The sequence below is a fragment of the Thalassophryne amazonica genome, chromosome 8, assembly GCF_902500255.1.
Source record: "Thalassophryne amazonica chromosome 8, fThaAma1.1, whole genome shotgun sequence".
NCBI classification, from domain to species: Eukaryota; Metazoa; Chordata; class Actinopteri; order Batrachoidiformes; family Batrachoididae; genus Thalassophryne; species Thalassophryne amazonica.
The window spans coordinates 23,396,890-23,418,585 of NC_047110.1; the positions used below are offsets into that span (position 1 = coordinate 23,396,890).

At 41.8% G+C, this 21,696-nt stretch overlaps 1 protein-coding gene across 1 annotated transcript in view; it reads right to left on the reverse strand.

Moving 5' to 3' along the window:
• LOC117515355 (transcription factor SOX-6-like) overlaps window positions 1–21,696 on the reverse strand; it is a 420,160-nt gene that overhangs the window by 243,355 nt on the left and 155,109 nt on the right. The window contains exon 3 of the mRNA XM_034175874.1: window positions 14,312–14,531. Coding sequence (XP_034031765.1) covers window positions 14,312–14,527 — 216 coding nt within the window. The 5' untranslated portion in view covers window positions 14,528–14,531. The remainder of the gene's footprint in view (window positions 1–14,311; window positions 14,532–21,696) is intronic.

Below are 21,696 nucleotides of genomic sequence, written 5' to 3' on the forward strand. Positions count from 1 at the left end.
AAGAGGCAGAGAAAGGTCAAAAAACATGACACACAATCACAACAGAAATGTCCAAAATGGCAGGAAAAATCACAGGGAACTCCAAATAATAACACCAGGAACAGCCCAGTCTCACGCTTTGTTCACGCTTTTGCCCATCATGAAATGAGTCACATTTTTGCCACATGTTTTTTTATTTTACTATTTCTAACCCTCTCCCTTTCCATAACCCTAACCGTAACCCTCTCAGACCAGACCCCCACCCCCCACCCCGACATCACTCTGCATTTCGAGCTCCCATCACAAGATGAATTTGTGCTCCCGTCAGGAAAATGCATCTTTTTGTGATGGTATCACGAACCATAGATTAATTTACATTTCAAGATGCCATCACGAAATGACGTGAGACTGGGTTGCCAGGAACAGTCACAAGAGGGTGGCAGAGGGTAAGGGCAGACACAGACGGGGATCATGACACTTACCAGTTATTGATATACAACAAGGGGTGTTTACAGTCATTTTTAGAACTGTTGAAGCAAATGGAAACTTTTTGTATATATATATATATATATATATATATACGAGGTCTGTCAGTAAAGTATCGTACCTTTTTATTTTTTTCAAAAACTATATGGATTTCATTCATATGTTTTTACGTCAGACATGCTTGAACCCTCGTGCGCATGCGTGAGTTTTTCCACGCCTGTCGGTGACGTCATTCACCTGTGAGCACGCCTTGTGGAAGGAGTGGTCCCACCCCCTCGTCGGATTTTCATTGTCTGGAAATGGCGGAATGAAAAGGACTTTTTTTCCATCAGAATTTTTTCAGAAGCTGTTAGAGACTGGCACCTGGAAACCATTCGAAAAATTTATCTGGCTTTCAGTGCTTACCAGTCGAGTGAGTATAAAAGAACTTGTGGAGAGCTGGACATGTCCCAACTTGTCCTCTAACACTCTGAAACGGAGGTGTTCCTTTGTCTCGCTTCATCAGCGAATCGGTCGTGACGCGCGAAGCCTCCGCGCGGCTTTCCATGACAAAATCTCTTGTTAAAAGTGAAATCTGCCGGAAAATGGCTGATGTCCAGGTCTTGTGATAACCAGAGAAAGAGCACACAACGGTCTCGTATCCACAGAGCCATCAGCTTAGAAATGATCCAGTGGTTTGTGCCGCATCGTCGCAGCTCGCAGCGCGGCGCACCGACCGTCCTTTAAAGGGGTCCTTAAACCTGTAGTTAAAGTCCTTATTCTCTGTGAAGCCCGTAAAATTTTCACTGAAAGCCAGATAAATTTTTCGAATGGTTTCCAGGTGCCAGTCTCTAACAGCTTCTGAAAAAATTCTGATGGAAAAAAGTCCTTTTCATTCCGCCATTTCCAGACAATGAAAATCCAATGAGGGGGTGGGACCACTCCTTCCACAAGGCGTGCTCACAGGCGAATGACGTCACCGACAGGCATGCGCACGAGGGTTCAAGCATGTCTGACGTAAAAACATATGAATGAAATCCATATAGTTTTTGAAAAAAATAAAAAGGTACGATACTTTACGGACAGACCTCGTATATATATATACAAAATTGCAACCATATAACTAGTGAATCCTGAGCAGTGATGCCGGTAACGCGTTACTTAGTAACGCGTTACTCTAATCTGACCACTTTTTTTAGTAACGAGTAATCTAACGCATTAATCTTTCCAAATCAGTAATCAGATTAAAGTTACTTCTCCATGTCACTGTGCGTTACTATTATTTTTCATTGTGGGTCAACAGCAGCATTAAACTTGGTCCGTGGGCAGGAGGTCGGGGTTCGACTGAACTGCCCACTTTAAGCGAGCTGTGAGCTTTTCATCCGCGGTTTTTTGCAGCTGCTCGACTCGTCCTCACCTCTTAAAGCGCGGTGATCAGCACACCTGCACTGAACTTTACAAAGGCATTTTTATACTTTTTTTCCTCCTTTATTTAGAATTCTGAGCTGAGCCACTCTGTATCTGGTCGTTAAAAACAGCTGATCCTCCGCGACACATCAACAACTAACACTATTTTCCACTCAAATGCACCTAAACTCTCTTTCTGAGGACCACATGATGTGAAAACGCAATAAAACTTTCTTACCTGTAAATCTGGTCATGTTTTCTGCATAAATAAATGTTATCCATTCTTTGTGCTCAAACGCCAAAGCAGGGGCGAATCTAGATGGAATGGGGGCGTGGGGCAAGGATGTGCCCCCCCCACAACACCCCTAGATTAAAGGTGCAATTTTGAAGCCGTTTTTTACTACAACTAATATTGCTTAAAATAATAATAATTTCGACAAGTAAAATGTTTAGAGAGAATTTAAATGTTAGAAAAATGTTAGAATTTAATAGTTACCTTTATAAACAATGTAGGCTCGAAATTGCAAGTTTTACTGTTACAGTGCTGTCAACAGTTAAATATGAGGTCAAGAAAGACGTCTTTATTTTACTTTTTATAAAACAAGTATTATTTTCATTGAAGTCAAGAAAGGGTGACTATAAAGTGAGTTTTGGCAAAACAGGTATCATTGTCATGTTGAGGTGGCAGAGGGTTGTTGTCGGCAGCTGGGAAAAGTAACTAAAAAAGTAACTAGTAATCTAACTTAGTTACTTTTACAATTGAGTAATCAGTAAAGTAACTAAGTTACTTTTACAATTGAGTAATCAGTAAAGTAACTAAGTTACTTTTTCAAAGTAACTGTGGCAACACTGATCCTGAGATATGGCAAACATCTACAGAAGTACATGTGATTGTGGACAAAGTGAAAAATGGAGTATCCCCTGGCCAGTGTAATGTTTTATTTTCACACATTTTATGCAATTAAAAACAGAAATACAATTACTAGCCACATTCTTAGTAAACACATAGCAGTTACATATAAACAGGGTGCTGTATAACACTGTGTGCCATCTAATTATTGTTGTTGTTGTGCATTTAATATATATAGAGAGAAGAAAGTGTCGGCACACCAATCATTTCCAGCACCATTTTTGGTTTGAGACCTTTAATGTTTCTATACTAATGCAACATGAGGCCAAACTGTTCTGCTGTGTGTTTTTCAGCTGTTTTGAAATGATTGTTGCAGACAATTAATATACAGAAATTCTACTGCAGTTGTAAATTGCTAGAAATTTCCAAAAGAAAATATTTTGTGAATTTTAAGAAAAACTAAATTCTAAAATGGTTCCTCTCCAGGAACCATCACCTTATCGTGGTGGAGAGGTTCGTGTGCTCCTATGAACCTGAGAGCTATGTTGTCTGGAACCTTTGTGCTCCTGGTAGGGCCAGACCATGAAAAAACAATGAAGAGGAAATGTGACCCAGCCCGGAGAAAGCCTGGGGCCCCCGTCTGGAGCCAGGCCTGGACGGACCATCAGCGAGTGCCTGGTGGCCAGATTTTCCACAGAGCCCGGTTGGGCACAGCCCGAGAAGGCAACATGGACTTTCCATCTCCACCCTGTGGGCTCACCACCCGCAGAGGGAACCGCTGGGGTTGGGTGCACTTCCCATTGGGTGGCAGTGAAAGTCGAGGACCTCGACAGACCAGACTCTGGCAGCAGAGGCTAGCTCCAGGAGTGTGGAATGTTACCTCACTGTGGGGGGAAGGAGCTGGAACTTGTGCTGAAGGTGGAGCACTACCACTTAGACCCGGTGGGTCTCACGCACAGCCTGAGGCGCCGGGTGGGTGTGGGTATACTCACAAGTTCCTGGCTGGGAGCTGCTAAATTGGGGTTTACCCCGGGAGATGAGATGGTCACCTCCCTGCACCTTCGGGTGGCAGGAGGGGAAAACTCTGACTGTTGTTTGTATGTTAGCACTGAACAGCAGTTCGGATTATTCAGCCTTCTTGGAGTCCCTCAATGGAGTCCTGTATGGGGCTCCAATGGGGGCTCCATTGTTGTGCTGAGGTATTCAACGCACACGTGGGCAATGACAGAGACACCTGGAGAGACGTGATTGGCAGGAACGGCCTCCTTGATCTAAACCAGAGCTGTCATTTGCTATTGGACTTCTGTGCTAGTCATGGACAGTACATAAAGAACACCAGGATGCTCATTAGTGTACATAGTACCAGAGCACCCTAGGCTGAACGTCGATGACTGATTTTGTGATCGGATCATCTGATCTGAGGCCACATGTTCTGGACACTTGGGTGAAGAGAGAGGGAGAGCTGTCAACTGATCACCATCTGGTGGTGAGTTGGATCAGAGGGTGGGAGAGGACTTTGCACAGACCTGGTAAGTCCAAACACATAGTGCAGGTGAACTGGGAATGTCTGGAGCAGCCCAATGTCTGACAGATCTTCAACTCACTTCTCTGGTGGAGCTTTTCTGGCATCCCTGTGGAGGTTGATGGCATTGAACCAGAATGGGAAATGTTCAAAGCCTCCATTGCTGAAGCTGCAGTGGGGAGCTGCAGCCTGAAGGTCTTAGGTGCCTCGAGAGGCAACAGCGCTCGAACACTGTGGTGGACACCGGTGGTCATGGAAGCAGTTTGAATGAAGAAAGAGTCCTTGTGGGATATGTTATCTCGGAGAACTCCGGAGGTAGTTGTAAAGAACAGACAGGCCCGAAGGGCAGCAGCCCCTGCTATGAGGGAGGTAAAGCAGCGGGTGTGGGAGGAGTTCACAGAAACCATGGAGAAGGACTTTCAGTCACCACCAAGGTGCTTCTGGTGGACCGTGAGGAACCTCAGGAGAGGAAAACGGGAAATCATCCAAGCTGTCTACAGTAAGGATGGAATTCTGTTGACATCAACTGAGGAGACAATTGTGCACTGGAAGGAACACTTTGATGAACTCCTGTATCAGACTGGAGCACCCTGTAGAGCTGGAAGCTGACAATAGATCATCGTCAATTTCCCTGTTGGAAGTTACTGAGATAGTCTCAGTGGTAGTCGGATGAGGCGTCTGTTCAACGTTGCATTGAGGTCTGGGACAGTGCCGAAAGGAGTGGCAAACTGGGGTGGCGGTCCCCATATTTAAAAAGGGGACCAGAGAGTGTGTGCCAATTACAGGGGCATCACACTACTCAGCCTACTCCAGGGTGCTGGAAAGGAGGGTTCAGCCGATAGTCAAACTTCAGATTGAAGAGGAACAATGCGGGTTCTGTTCTGACCGTGGAACAATAGGCCAGCTCTTCATTCTCACAAGAATCCTGGACTATGCCCATGTGTTTTGTGGACTTGAACAAGGCTTATGATCAAGTACCCCGGGAGATACTGTGGGAGGTGCTGCAGCAATATGGAGTGAGGGGGTCCCTTCTCCGGTCCATCCAATCTTTGTACTCACAAAGAGAGATGCTGTGTTCGGGTTCTTGGCAGTAAGTTGGACTCATTTCCGGTGGGGGTTGGCCTCCGCCAGGGCTGCGCCGTGTCACCAGTCCTATTTGTGAATGCATGGACAGGATATCGAGGCATAGTCGGGAGGAGGAGGGTTTTGAGTTTCGTGGACTCAGGGTCTCATTACTGTTTTTGGCAGATGATGTGGTCCTGTTGGCTTCATCAGCCTGTGACCTCCAGCACTCACTGGATCGGTTTGCAGCCAAGTGTGAAATGGCTGGGATGAGGATCAGCATCTCTAAATCTGAAGCTATGGTTCTCAGCAGGAAACCGATGGATTGCCTACTCAGGTAGGGAATGAGGTCTTGCCCCAAGTGAAGGAGTTCACGTAGCCCCGGCTTTTCTAAGTGTCCAGCGAGTGGTGTTGGATGTTCATGTGTGTCACCTGGAATTTGGCAAACACCTGCCACGAGAGGGATCGAATGGGCTCTCACAGGACACTCTCTGTCTTTCGGCCGCTGGTGTACGCGAATAGTTGTAGCGACAGGTGTATGAGGCGTTAGAGGTGGCTCAGATTTTTCACGAATGGCATGCAGTTCCTCCTTCGTGCACTAGTTGGCTTCATTTGTGTTATGTGTAAAGGGGCCCTTAAGCATGCCCCCAGTTGCCTCCCTAGGAAGGTGTTCCAGGCCCGTGCAGCTGGGCGGGGACCCCGGGGAAGGCCCAGGACAAAGTGGAGAGATTATATCTCCTCACTGGCCAGGGTACACTTCGGTATCTCCCAGACAGAGATGCTTCATGTGGCCCAGGAAAGGGAAGTTTGGGGTCCCCTACTGGAGCTCTGCCCCTGCAACCTGAGCCCGGATAAGAGGTTGAAGATAAGTGAGGAAGTGAAAATTCTAAAATAAAATTGTGTAAAAAATATTATTTTACACAATAAACAAAAGTTTTTGCTGGACAACTGTTTATTCTGCAACAGAGCTAATACCTAAGGCATCTTTATTCTCAAAACTTTCCACTATCCACAGAGGCTGAAGTCAAACACTGGTCGCCCACAAGAGACACACATAACCTCAAGACAAATAACACCTGAACACGCACACACATGCACGTACATGTGAGAGCCAGCTGTGGAGAAGAGCAGAACCTGAGGGGTATATGCCCTCTGGAGGAGCTTCCTCAGTGGGCGGCCTGCAGCACTGCCTGCAGCACACTGACAACAGAAAACCTCTGCACAGCGTGTGGAAATCCATTTTAACATTTATTAGGTACACAGGATCTGCATTATGCAGTCAATAGCTAAAATTCTTTTCTGACTTTCCACCACTGATTTGTATGATGTATTTATTTATCAATACCTGCAAATCTCTCAGTTTGTCTTTGACATATGAATCCTTATGACAGTATGTCGTGTTCAATTGCAGTGAAAGGTGTCAGAGGGCTGATGCATACCCTGTGCCCTGCACATCATATGTCTGTAATGGTGTTTTTGACTATGTATGACAACATCATATGCCCTCTTTGTGACTTCATTATGAAGTCATTCATACCAATCAATCACAAATATATTGCTGATCAATATATGATTTAGATCAGCCCGTTAGATTTTTGGTGGTTTTGAGATATACAAATAAAGGTGCTTTTCAGACCATGGTTTCCTTGACCTAGACCTTTAACCAAACTACTTCAAAATCTAATCACCTCTAGATATCTTGTCAGAGTAATATTTTCAACACATTTTAAGGAAATCTGTCAAGCCATTTTTGCGTGATCTTGTCAATAGACACACATAAACACATGCCTGTGCCCTACTATCCCCAATGCACAGGGTATTTACCGTATTTAAGTCACACCTTAGTAGAGGTTTCACGTCAAAAATGTCTCTTGAAGAAGAAGAAGCCATACATAAGTCACATCAGCAGATAAGTCACACCAGACTATGTGTTATGAGCTCTTTCACTTTGGGATTTTCGTGCATTGTTGTGGTGTGTTATTTTTTATTGGCATTTATCCTTTTATTATTGGAGTTTATTTTGTTCAGTGCTTTGATTTTTGTGAAAGTTCTTTATAAATCGTCATTATAATGACTATTATTAATAACAAACCTGTGAATTATCAGCTGTGACAGACTGGCGTCCTGTCCAGGGTGTACCCCGCCTTGCGCTCTATGACTGCTGAGATAGGCTCCAGCCCCCCGCGACCCTTACTTGGAGTAAGTGGTTGAAGATGAGTGATTGAATGAATTATCAATATACGTATATAAGTCGCACCAGAGTATAAGTCACAGGGCCTCCCAAACTAGTAATAAAAATAATAAAATAAAATAAAAATGTGACATACTCCAGAAAATACAGTGGTTGAATTTTGAAATATGTTCATATGATTCTGATAAGTCAGCATTTTTTCTCATTTTACAAACTATAAGCATCATACGTGCTAGTGCACATACAATCAATCAATCAATCAATTTTATTTATATAGCGCCAAATCACAACAAACAGTTGCCCCAAGGCGCTTTATATTGTAAGGCAAGGCCATACAATAATTACGTAAAAACCCCAACAGTCAAAACGACCCCCTGTGAGCAAGCACTTGGCGACAGTGGGAAGGAAAAACTCCCTTTTAACAGGAAGAAACCTCCAGCAGAACCAGGCTCAGGGAGGGGCAGTCTTCTGCTGGGACTGGTTGGGGCTGAGGGAGAGAACCAGGAAAAAGACATGCTGTGGAGGGGAGCAGAGATCAATCACTAATGATTAAATGCAGAATGGTGCATACAGAGCAAAAAGAGAAAGAAACACTCAGTGCATCATGGGAACCCCCCAGCAGTCTAAGTCTATAGCAGCATAACTAAGGGATGGTTCAGGGTCACCTGATCCAGCCCTAACTATAAGCTTTAGCAAAAAGGAAAGTTTTAAGCCTAATCTTAAAAGTAGAGAGGGTGTCTGTCTCCCTGATCCGAATTGGGAGCTGGTTCCACAGGAGAGGAGCCTGAAAGCTGAAGGCTCTGCCTCCCATTCTACTCTTACAAACCCTAGGAACTACAAGTAAGCCTGCAGTCTGAGAGCGAAGCACTCTATTGGGGTGATATGGTACTATGAGGTCCCTAAGATAAGATGGGACCTGATTATTCAAAACCTTATAAGTAAGAAGAAGAATTTTAAATTCGATTCTAGAATTAACAGGAAGCCAATGAAGAGAGGCCAATATGGGTGAGATATGCTCTCTCCTTCTAGTCCCCGTTAGTACTCTAGCTGCAGCATTTTGAATTAACTGAAGGCTTTTCAGGGAACTTTTAGGACAACCTGATAATAATGAATTACAATAGTCCAGCCTAGAGGAAATAAATGCATGAATTAGTTTTTCAGCATCACTCTGAGACAAGACCTTTCTAATTTTAGAGATATTGCGTAAATGCAAAAAAGCAGTCCTACATATTTGTTTAATATGGGCTTTGAATGACATATCCTGATAAAAAATGACTCCAAGATTTCTCACAGTATTACTAGAGGTCAGGGTAATGCCATCCAGAGTAAGGATCTGGTTAGACACCATGTTTCTAAGATTTGTGGGGCCAAGTACAATAACTTCAGTTTTATCTGAGTTTAAAAGCAGGAAATTAGAGGTCATCCATGTCTTTATGTCTGTAAGACAATCCTGCAGTTTAGCTAATTGGTGTGTGTCCTCTGGCTTCATGGATAGATAAAGCTGGGTATCATCTGCGTAACAATGAAAATTTAAGCAATGCCGTCTAATAATACTGCCTAAGGGAAGCATGTATAAAGTGAATAAAATTGGTCCTAGCACAGAACCTTGTGGAACTCCATAATTAACCTTAGTCTGTGAAGAAGATTCCCCATTTACATGAACAAATTGTAATCTATTAGATAAATATGATTCAAACCACCGCAGCGCAGTGCCTTTAATACCTATGGCATGCTCTAATCTCTGTAATAAAATTTTATGGTCAACAGTATCAAAAGCAGCACTGAGGTCTAACAGAACAAGCACAGAGATTAGTCCACTGTCTGAGGCCATAAGAAGATCATTTGTAACCTTCACTAATGCTGTTTCTGTACTATGATGAATTCTAAAACCTGACTGAAACTCTTCAAATAGACCATTCCTCTGCAGATGATCAGTTAGCTGTTTTACAACTACCCTTTCAAGAATTTTTGAGAGAAAAGGAAGGTTGGAGATTGGCCTATAATTAGCTAAGATAGCTGGGTCAAGTGATGGCTTTTTAAGTAATGGTTTAATTACTGCCACCTTAAAAGCCTGTGGTACATAGCCAACTAATAAAGATAGATTGATCATATTTAAGATCGAAGCATTAAATAATGGTAGGGCTTCCTTGAGCAGCCTGGTAGGAATGGGGTCTAATAGACATGTTGATGGTTTGGATGAAGTAACTAATGAAAATAACTCAGACAGAACAATCTGAGAGAAAGAGTCTAACCAAATACCGGCATCACTGAAAGCAGCCAAAGATAACGATACATCTTTGGGATGGTTATGAGTAATTTTTTCTCTAATAGTTAAAATTTTATTAGCAAAAAAAGTCATGAAGTCATTACTAGTTAAAGTTAAAGGAATACTCGGCTCAATAGAGCTCTGACTCTTTGTCAGCCTGGCTACAGTGCTGAAAAGAAACCTGGGGTTGTTCTTATTTTCTTCAATTAGTGATGAATAGTAAGATGTCCTAGCTTTACGGAGGGCTTTTTTATAGAGCAACAGACTGTTTTTCCAGGCTAAGTGAAGATCTTCTAAATTAGTGAGACGTCATTTCCTCTCCAACTTACGGGTTATCTGCTTTAAGCTGCGAGTTTGTGAGTTATACCACGGAGTCAGGCACTTCTGATTTGAAGCTCTCTTTTTCAGAGGAGCTACAGCATCCAAAGTTGTCTTCAATGAGGATGTAAAACTATTGACGAGATACTCTATCTCACTTACAGAGTTTAGGTAGCTACTCTGCACTGTGTTGGTATATGGCATTAGAGAACATAAAGAAGGAATCATATCCTTAAACCTAGTTACAGCACTTTCTGAAAGACTTATAGTGTAATGAAACTTATTCCCCATTGCTGGGTAGTCCATCAAAGTAAATGTAAATGTTATTAAGAAATGATCAGACAGAAGGGAGTTTTCAGGGAATACTGTTAAGTCTTCAATTTCCATACCATAAGTCAGAACAAGATCTAAGATATGATTAAAGTGGTGGGTGGACTCATTTACATTTTGAGCAATGCCAATTGAGTCTAATAATAGATTAAATGCAGTGTTGAGGCTGTCATTCTCAGCATCTGTGTGGATGTTAAAATCGCCCACTATAATTATCTTATCTGAGCTAAGCACTAAGTCAGACAAAAGGTCTGAAAATTCACAGAGAAACTCACAGTAACGACCAGGAGGACGATAGATAACAACAAATAAAACTGGTTTTTGGGACTTCCAATTTGGATGGACAAGACTAAGAGTCAAGCTTTCAAATGAATTAAAGCTCTGTCTGGGTTTTTGATTAATTAATAATCTGGAATGGAAGATTGCTGCTAATCCTCCGCCTCGGCCCGTGCTACGAGCATTCTGGCAGTTAGTGTGACTCGGGGGTGTTGACTCATTTAAACTAACATATTCATCCTGCTGTAACCAGGTTTCTGTAAGACAGAATAAATCAATATGTTGATCAATTATTATATCATTTACTAACAGGGACTTAGAAGAGAGAGACCTAATGTTTAATAGACCACATTTAACTGTTTTAGTCTGTGGTGCAGTTGAAGGTGCTATATTATTTTTTCTTTTTGAATTTTTATGCTTAAATAGATTTTTGCTGGTTATTGGTGGTCTGGGAGCAGGCACCGTCTCTACGGGGATGGGGTAATGAGGGGATGGCAGGGGGAGAGAAGCTGCAGAGAGGTGTGTAAGACTACAACTCTGCTTCCTGGTCCCGACCCTGGATAGTCACGGTTTGGAGGATTTAAGAAAATTGGCCAGATTTCTAGAAATGAGAGCTGCTCCATCCAAAGTGGGATGGATGCCGTCTCTCCTAACAAGACCAGGTTTTCCCCAGAAGCTTTGCCAATTATCTATGAAGCCCACCTCATTTTTTGGACACCACTCAGACAGCCAGCAATTCAAGGAGAACATGCGGCTAAACATGTCACTCCCGGTCCGATTGGGGAGGGGCCCAGAGAAAACTACAGAGTCCGACATTGTTTTTGCAAAGTTACACACCGATTCAATGTTAATTTTAGTGACCTCCGATTGGCGTAACCGGGTGTCATTACTGCCGACGTGAATTACAATCTTACCAAATTTACACTTAGCCTTAGCCAGCAGTTTCAAATTTCCTTCAATGTCGCCTGCTCTGGCCCCCGGAAGACAATTGACTATGGTTGCTGGTGTCGCTAACTTCACATTTCTCAAAACAGAGTCGCCAATAACCAGAGTTTGATCCTTGGCGGGTGTGTCGTCGAGTGGGGAAAAACGGTTAGAAATGTGAACGGGTTGGTGGTGTACACAGGGCTTCTGTTTAGGGCTACGCTTCCTCCTCACAGTCACCCAGTCGGCCTGCTTTCCCGGCTGCTCGGGATCTGCCAGAGGGAAACTAACGGCTGCTAAGCTACCTTGGTCCGCACCGACTACAGGGGCCTGGGTAGCTGTAGAATTTTCCACGGTGCGGAGCCGAGTCTCCAATTCGCCCAGCCTGGCCTCCAAAGCTACGAATAAGCTACACTTATTACAAGTACCATTACTGCTAAAGGAGGCCGAGGAATAACTAAACATTTCACACCCAGAGCAGAAAAGTGCGGGAGAGACAGGAGAAGCCGCCATGCTAAACCGGCTAAGAGCTAGTAGCTGTGCTAAGCTAGTGGATTCCTAAAAACACACAAAGTGAATAATGTGTAAATAATTTAGAGGTGATTCAGCAGAGGGAGTGCTTTAGTTAAGGCACGTGAAGATTACACTGTGAAACAAATTATCTAGGTAACTAGATCAATCTAACTGCGCAGATTAACAGCTAACAGATACAGAAAAACACCGCTGTGCTCCGGAACAGGAAGTGATACAATACCGCAGTGAGAGCCAACCACCAGTAGAGGCAAGCAAGAGCCAAAATCAGGCTTTACACAGGCTTTGATACAGACCCAGTGTTGATTGTAACCTTTATCCCTCAGCAGACCAGAAACATAAAAATAATAATAATAATTTGGTTGAGTCCATGGATCCCAGAGAGTCAAATATGGAATTAATCATACGTGCACATTCCTGACTCGTACCCCAAAGGTGGCAAAAAGGTGTACAATATTTTACAGCAAAATAAAATAGCTTTTTTGATTGATCTCAAACATCAATATCAACCACCATTTAATCAGTTAATAAGCAAATCAAAAAGCTTTAAAGGACAAAGAATAACAAACATAATTAATAAAATTTTTCCATATTTTTTTCTTTTTTGTTGTTGCTTAAATTTTGTTTTTAATTTAAAGCAGTGAGATCCTGGTTCATTAACTTGTATTTTGTTATTTTTCAAAATAGTTGGTGATGTAATAAGGCGACTTAGCACAGCACTGAGGCATAACTCTGAAAAACCTGGAGCTAACTTAGCCAAGTACAATGGTGTTGTCACACTGTGACAGATAGAGCAAATGGATTAGTTACGTATTTAACCCCTTAACGCCCATCGTCGCATATATGCTACAATCTCTGACTCAAATATGCAACTTACCAAATTGACCTGGATGCCTGTTGTCGCAAAATTTGCAAAATACCATCATTATTATTATAACATTATAACATAAAGTCATTACCAGAATACCCAATATTACTATCTAGTTTTTGTGCAAAAGTGAAATTAATAATCTCAACATTATTTACCATCTACTTAAAGGCAAAAACACACACAAAACATTTTTTTATATACAGCTATATAAATTCGGGCATAAAGGGGTTAAATATTTTGTCCAGTGGCAAAATCACATAATCCGTCGGTCTCCATGGATTTTGGACTCTGATGGACAGATGACATTACATTTCCACTGGGAACACAGAGCGTTACATTCAGCAGAATGATTTTCACAGTTTCACAACATATATGCATGCTAGGGTGGGGGGTGGATTTGTGCGGGATTCACCGAGATCTGAATGCAAATGTATATAGAATCTGGATTGCTCAGGGATTGTGATGTCATAATGCCTCACTATGTTCGTGTGCTGTTACCGTCTTGTCAGTGTTCCAGCATTCAGTGCAGCTGCAGAAGTGAGAGCTTCAAACAACTCCTTCTCACCAAGGGAATTTGCTGGGTGCTCTGACGTCCACATAAAATAGCACCAAAAAAGGTATCTTTTTCTTCAGTTAACTCTGACCTTGGCTAAACGAACAGCAGTGCTGAATATTGCTACATCAGGGTCTCACTCTGCTAAATACTAAATGTATAAACCGTGCCAGAGCTTTGGCCAATCAGAAGCCAGTCTGAAGCTTTGGACAGCCCATGGACAAAATGGTAAACAATCGTGCAGCCACCAGGAAAGCAGCCACCAGGAAAGCTCTCCACCTAATGCCACTCAAAGTTCTGAGCATGCACAAAACTTTTCGAGACTCGGCGGACATCAGCTGACAAAGAACACAATTAGTGAATGAGAAAAGGACTTTTGTAGAATAAAAATGGATATCCAAAATTCGTATCACTTCCTCAGGTGTTTCCTTGAGCCATCATGGTGTGACAGGTGCTTAAGAGGTACTTAATATTCTGAATTGCGGTGCTTTCTACTGAAATTTTAATAACAGATATAAAAAATAATCTTCTTGACTGGCTGCATTCCGCTGAGTCAAAATGTATTGGAAAATGCTTTGAATTGTGCATAATTTATAATGAAGAAGGAGTACATGCATAAGGTGCATATTCCTGCACATATTTCATTAATGTTTTATGAATGCTGTGTGTACATGTGTCCATATAGTCACCACATCTGCCTGATGAATCTGAGTTCCAGCAGCATGGTGTATCTTACAAATATCTTATATTTGTGTGTAAATCTCACCATCACAGGGGGCCCCACAGTGTCCCACTCAGCATCCATTGGCTTTTCTCTGATTGGCTGCAGCTCGTTTAAGAGAGGCTGGTCATGCAAAGAGGGTGACGCTGTCTCTTTCAGGCTGTCTCGTTCATCACAGGCCCAGGTCGCATTATCCCGATTTATGGTTGCTTCTTCCTCAGAAGGCGGGTGGAAAGGAGGCGTGGCTTGCATGGAAGACATCTTTCTGTAAGATGCAAGAAGAGGCTTTTAGAATTTTGGTGATTGAAGGAAAGCCAAATTTGCAATATACTAAAACTAAATAGTGTCAAGTGCCATAATCCACCCCGAGTGCTTGTCTTGTCTCCGTTTAGTTTGGTGGTTGTGGATGTTTGAGTGTTTTCTTGAGTTTTGTGCTCAGTATTCCTTTATCCTATATACTACAGCCATTTTTGAGTTCCACTTTGGTTTTGTTGCACTGGTGTTGTCTTGTTCATCCTGTGTGAGTTAATGTGAGGATGGTTTGTTTAGTTTCTTGTTCTGTTTCACTTTTCACCCCTGTCAGTCTGTCCCTGTGTGTCTGTGTGCATGACCTCTTCACTTTGTCTTCAACATGTGTTATGACCCTGAGGTCATATGTGGGTTTTTTTGTTGTTGTTGTTTTGTGGCATATGAGTGTATTTACCCTCCCCACCTAGGTGAGGCGCTGTTTATTCTGTGTGTTGTGAATCTCTCTTGCTTTAGGTGAGCTTGTACAGATGGCACCGGCTGATTGGTCCAGCAATGAAGGCCCCCAGCTTTATAAGGAAGGTTGAAACCAACCTGCAGTACACCTGGGCAATACCGGGAATTTTCGTATTTATCATATTGATACTGGGCCTGTATTTACTTTAGTAAATACAGGCCCAGTATTGCCGATAACGATACCGATACAGATACTTTTTCATATTTAAGCTTCATAGATCGAAAGGATCCAAAAGACCTAGGATAGAATTATGCCAAACATTGTACATGACAACAAAATACTTTATTATCACAAACAACATTCTTGTTTAAAAAATATCACTCAACACAACTTAAAACAAAATCTCCTGAGGCAGAGGGCTAACAAACCACAATACAAGGGTGCGCTGCTCCGTGTTGTGTGACACAGCGCAGCGCTGCTTTTACGGACAGAGAGTAGACTTTGATGAATCTGTGTGCGCAGCAGTCAGTGCATGTGGAAGATGAAAAAAAAGCTTGAGTATCGATCTGTCTACATGAGGATCATTCAATATCAATACCAGGGTTGGTATCGATATTAGCGATATTAGGATCGATCTGCTCACCTCTAACCTCCAGTGCTCCACCCTCTTCCTGCTCCCAACTGATGTGTGTCTGAGGACGCTTGATTTTTGTTTGTTAATCTTTTTGTACTTTTTTTGTAAATGTTGTAATTATTTATTTTTGAAAAGCAGTCCAACACTTTTTGTTAGTAGAGGTGAGAAGCCACATTATTTTGATAGTTTTCTCCTGGTTTGCCTAGAAACTAAGGTAAGACCGCTGTTGTTTGGTTGTTTTATTTGAGCACTAGGTAAGAACAGGGTTTTTGGTAGTTTGTTTTATTTGTTATTTTGGCCCTTTTCCTCACCCTGGTTTTATTTAAGGATAATAAATCTATATTTTGGACTGCAGATTGTGCAGTCTGGTCACCCTTGGGAGTGGGGAGTGGGGGAGTCACTTTTAAGTTATGCTTTGGTTCACCGCTATGCCCGGTCATAACAGCATGGCAGCACGGCTTTTAGTCATCACACCTACCTTCATTTAGCTTGATTTCCCTCACAGTATTTAGTTCCTGTTTTCCCGTCACTCCCTGCCAGATTATACAGTTGTGTTGCTCGTCTTCTGTTCCTCAGCTCGAGTCCCTGCAACCCCTCTCAGTTGGATTTGACACCTTGTTTGGTCTTGTTCGGGTTCCTTTTCCTCTCTGACTGTTTTTGCCATCAGGACGATGATTAAATTTCTTCTCAACTTGTTTTAGTGTCCATGTCTGCTTTTTGGAGTTCAATTTTGCTGTAACCATGACAGTAAAGTGTCAAACCTGTAATCTGCTGTAGCTCTGAATGTGTGCTGCTGGTTCCAGGGGCCTCATTTAGGTATAAACAACGTGTATGCAGAAAAAAACTTTTCTCACACAGAAATGGGATTTTATGAAGGAAAACTGGATTTTGTGAAGGAAGACTGTATATCCCATGCACTCTTCAGATCATATGTTCACATTTTTCAGAGCAAATCAAGCCTGATATGATGATTAAAAAAAACAAAAAAACATCAGTATATAATAATGCTGCTTTATCAGTGAAGTGTCAGTGCTCTGAACAATGATCTATCTCACTGATCTACAGCTTCATAACAATACAATAACATGCTTTTGGAGGGCGGTATGCATTTTCAGAGGCCCAACGTTCATGCCCAGTTGCCCAAATAATATAAACAACTGTTTTGACACTTTATAAAGTTAATTTGAGGTCTTCTGTGAATGACTGAACAACAAAAAGGTTCAAACAATAAACACAAATGCACATTTTGAACAATATATACAAAATGGTCTATGCGTTTTGTTGTCCATTGATATGGTAAACAGTGCTTTACGCAGAGAAAGCAACAGAGTTATCCAGTAACATTCACATGCAAACTAGTGGAGCAATCCTGATAGTTACGCACTCTTTGTTTGAGCACGTGAGATGTCTGCTCCTGCTTTCACTGATCGCTGTGCGAAATGGCACAGGGCACACTGAGTATGTACTAATAGTATGTACTCATTGGAGCACCCAGGGGACTATTCAAACGGGCCAACTAGTAACATATCACTCCAGAAAACGATCTTTGGCTTTTCACGTGAGGTAAATCTGCCCTACGATTGGATTTTGGAAAATCATGTGACGGTGAACCAATTCCGATTGGACACTCACATTGCGCACGTCATCACACAGCTTCTATGAGGAGTACAAAGATGGCCGATGGCTGGCTCGAAAGTCCGCAGAATTAACTTTTCAGAAAAAAGTAAATTTCTATCTCATATCATTCAAAAGTTATTTATAATTTAGTAAAGCTTGGTCTTAGCCATCGTATACGACGGCGTTGTCCCCAGAGGGTTAACTTGTCGGCTGGCGTGCGCTGCTCTCCAAATTCGGCAGTGCGTCCTCATCAAGCTGGCTGCTTAATTGGCTGCTGTTCATTGTCATACTATCCATGAGAAAATCATCCGGAATATCCATATTGGGACCAACACAAACTTCTCGCCTTTTTATCTTTTCCTCTGCGGACAGTTTTTTTTCCCTCTGCGGACAGTTCTTGGGCTGCGCGCTATGTCATTTGTTTACGCACAGCGGGCAGGTATAGCCATGTAGTATCGACGTAAATCTACGATACCGGCCTAGCAATGCCTCGGTAAAGTGATAATAATATTAAATATAACGCAATGCTAAAATACTCTCAGTCGTATGAGCATTGTTTTCTTTATAATTTGCACTTGTTTAATTGGTATCCCAGTGCAAAGTGTGTGTGTGTGTGTGTGTGTGTGTGTGTGTGTGTGTGTGTGTGTGTGTGTGTGTGTGTGTGTGTGTGTGTGTGTGTGTGTGTGTACATGTTCAATAAAGCCCCTCTGTCTATCAATACTTGTTCCTTACTTGTGTGAAACGGCTTGAGGCAACCTTGTGATTTGGCGCTATATAAATGAAAATAAATTGAAACTGAAAAATTGAAATCAATCAGTCATAAACAATATTTACGTTTATGAGCTTTTGACAAGACCGGAAGTTAGCTTGCACGCTGACATACGCAAAATGTCTTGTAAATCAGTCTAGAGGTCTTATCAAGTTAGAAAAACAGCGTTTTCAGTTTTAAAAGTGTTTATCTCTCACTAGCATTTACATAATATATGACAAAGAGGTTATCTTTACACACAAACGTGTCACCACACTAATGTCTTGTAAATTACTTCAGAGGTGTTATTAGGTTTCAACAACAGCATTTTCAGGTTTAGAAACATCTATTTCTCGCTAGCTTTTACAGAATATATGAGAAACATGTTATATAAACACAAATGAAGCGTTTTTAGAGAGACCTGCCACTGACGTCACGGTGCAGATCTACTCTGATTGGCTGTCACCTCCGCCACTCAAAACAAAAAACAAAACAGAATGAAACAGAATGTGACTTTTTAACCTTTTAAAGTAGGTCAAGGTTAGCCATATTTGAACTTGTCCAAGATCTGTGTACCAAGAACATTCCCTGTGAATTTGAAGACCCTGGCAGGAATAGGACTGGACTTATGCTGAGCACAGACAGACGGACAGACGGACACTAAGTCTTTGCAATACCCAAGAGCCATATGTAATGGCTTTGGGTAAAAATTATAATCATTATAATTGTTAAAATTTGGAAAATTATAAATTGAGATTTTCACTTCAGTCTCATTTTAGGAAGGACTTTGTTTCTGAGGATGATTTTACAAGTTGCTTCATTTGTAAGCAGATCTGACAAAGTCTAATTACAGCAGCTCTTGTCCTGCATTTTACATTTTTCACTCAGAGATATGCACAAACATGATTAGAAATCCAACAAACAATTCACTAATCAGTTGCCGGTTTGTAGAATTCTCACCACACTGAGTGATGGGAAGCTGGGCAGACAGAGGAGAGCCTATATTTAGCTGACAATATTGCTGGTGCTGTGTTTATGGGGAAGCTTAAGACGTAGTTTCTTAGAACCAGAGTCTCATATGGCCAGGAATGCCTGGGCTCAGAACTGACGGCCACTGATACAGTTTCATCACGCAACAGTACCAGGATTTGTTGGATCATCTGTCACTGGAGCCTTTGTGATTGGTTGGTTGTTGCAAAACTCATTATTCTGGCTTATTTGACACACGCACCTCAACAAACGAAACAGAGCAAAACAAAAGTAAAAGACCTTATGTGTGTTTCCATTGTCCACCAAATATATGAATCATAAAGGTGATCTGCTCATGTGGACAGAGTTAATGAATGAGGCATCCTAACTACTTATTCTGCAAAAACCTTTTAATATTAGTTTCAATTTAAAGAATATTTCTGAAAAATATCAGAATCTGCATGTGAAATTGTCAGATCACAATCAAACACTGGGCCCTATTGATCTGTGGAGCCACAGATAGCATAAGTACATCTGAGGCATGTCTACATTGCTATTTACACAGCACAATCTGAGTACAAATGCAAAGTGCAAAGGGGTCGTTTTTACCCATTTAATTAGCATGGGGGTTTTTGGCATCAGCTTGTCTGCCATTCTCTTTAAGACAAAGCCATATGACAGACTTAAAGAACATGTCGTACCGAAATTATAACAATTTAGATTTAGGCTGTTAGTGACCATCCGATGATCCACCAGGATTACTTTGTGCACTTCCATGACCGGTTTCATAGTATACAACATTCACAGCAAACAGCTATGGAGACATCCGAAAACAAAGTACTCGGGTGTTTCTGACAAGTGGTGTAGGTGTTCCAGTGTGCGCTTCAATGGAATGTTCCTTCTAACTTTAAGAATGGAGGCACAGATTAATTCCAAAGTTTACATAAGTGTGATGTTGTGTTATGACGACTCGTTTTTAAGTGAAAACTGTTCATTTTGATGCAGTCATGGTAAAAGGAGCAGCTCAGAGAAGGTGTCAGTGCACCTGCACGGCCATGAGTCATAAACGCAGCCTGTCAGTAACAATCTCTGCTCCATGTTCAGCTTGTGCATGATTATTATGATATTAATTATGAGTGCTGTTATCTATAAAATGTAAATGAATACATCTGCTGCCAAGGGAAAAAACGTCTTGGAGATATTCCTTTTCACAGCGAGCTGAGGAGCAATGAGCAGCAGCACACACGCACACAGACTCCAGCTTCAAATTCACACTCAAAGGAAAAAAAGCTTGCCACAAAACACAAAAGACTAACATCCTGAACATGCCAGACTCACCATGTTACAGATTTAATTCCAAATGTAAAATCCACACGATCAAAGAAGCGCATGTGCCCGCCCGCCGACTGCAGCTTCGCCTCTCTTATGATCGTGGCACGTTAAATAACTCCATTAACTCCTGGAAATAATGTATTCTGATTATTTCCAATGTAACAAATCCATCTCCATGTCAGGAAGTCTGTTAAAATCAGTGTCAGATGTCCCACGTCTATGTCCACAGCTTCAGTAAACCAGCATCCACACAAACAGTGCATCACCACACTTTAGGTTCCAAAATCCGACACTCTGAAAAAGTTGAGTTTTGGGGTGAAGTGTGTCATCTCCTCTCTGTAAATTCGAGCCATCACTTTTTAGGCAGCTCAGAAGCTTTGTTTTCAGATGGAGCAGGTTCATTTCCCTCTGTCAGATAGTCATTGGGATGTTTTTGTTTGTACGTCACACACTGAAAAATGCCGAGTGAAACGTTTTCTGGAAATGCACCTGCTAACGCTCAGAGTGAGAGGAATAAACTACATCAGAGATCACTAATTATTAGCACCTGTGTGCAGAGACACTTACAATCATGAGTACTTTTATGTTGTCTTGCTAACTGGGACATTACAAAACGTGAGACATGTTCTTTAAAAGTGAGAGGTCTTCTATGCCTGGTGTGTTTGAGACTTTGTCAAAGTGTCAAAGCATACAAGTGAATCATTTACAGGAGCAGCAGTCATCCATGACAGCTCCATGAGTTGAAGCGTTTCAAGATCTCTTTCCTGCGACACCTCTTATGTCCACCCAATCCCTCACATTTGCCACCATTCGCAGACAGAGACTTGGCTTCGCTGCACTTGGACGCTGTGGCCAGCCCCATTCGCCAACCCACAGAAGAACAAAGAATTATTAATGTTTAGCATGATTATTTCACATCACAGTTTTGTTTATCTTGTCTGTGTTTAAGACAGACAGACAGCATGGTTTGTGTGTCTCATACAAGCAAACTGAAAAATCTTGACGTTTACCTGTGGATGTCGAGTGATCCTCATGATCCCACTCTCCAAGATCCTCATATCTGTCTTCTGTCTGTTATACAAAAGCTAATAACTCATTCTTGTTTTTGTTGCAGTCATACAGTCCTTTTCTAGTTAGAATTTCTCACACTTGTTTCCTGGTTAACTTTGATAGCGGTACAATCAGAAGTTATGTTGGATTTGGTCATTTTGAAATGGATGCCTGCAATATGTTTTAAAAAAGCTGGGACAGTGGTATGTTTACCACTGTGTTACATCACCTTTCCTTCTAACAACACTCAATAAGCGTTTGGGAACTGAGGACACTAATTGTTGAAGCTTTGGGGGTGGAATTCTTTAACAAAATCTCTGAAACACATTCAATTGTTTGAGTTGGATGTACAAAATGAAATACCTAAAAGTTTAATA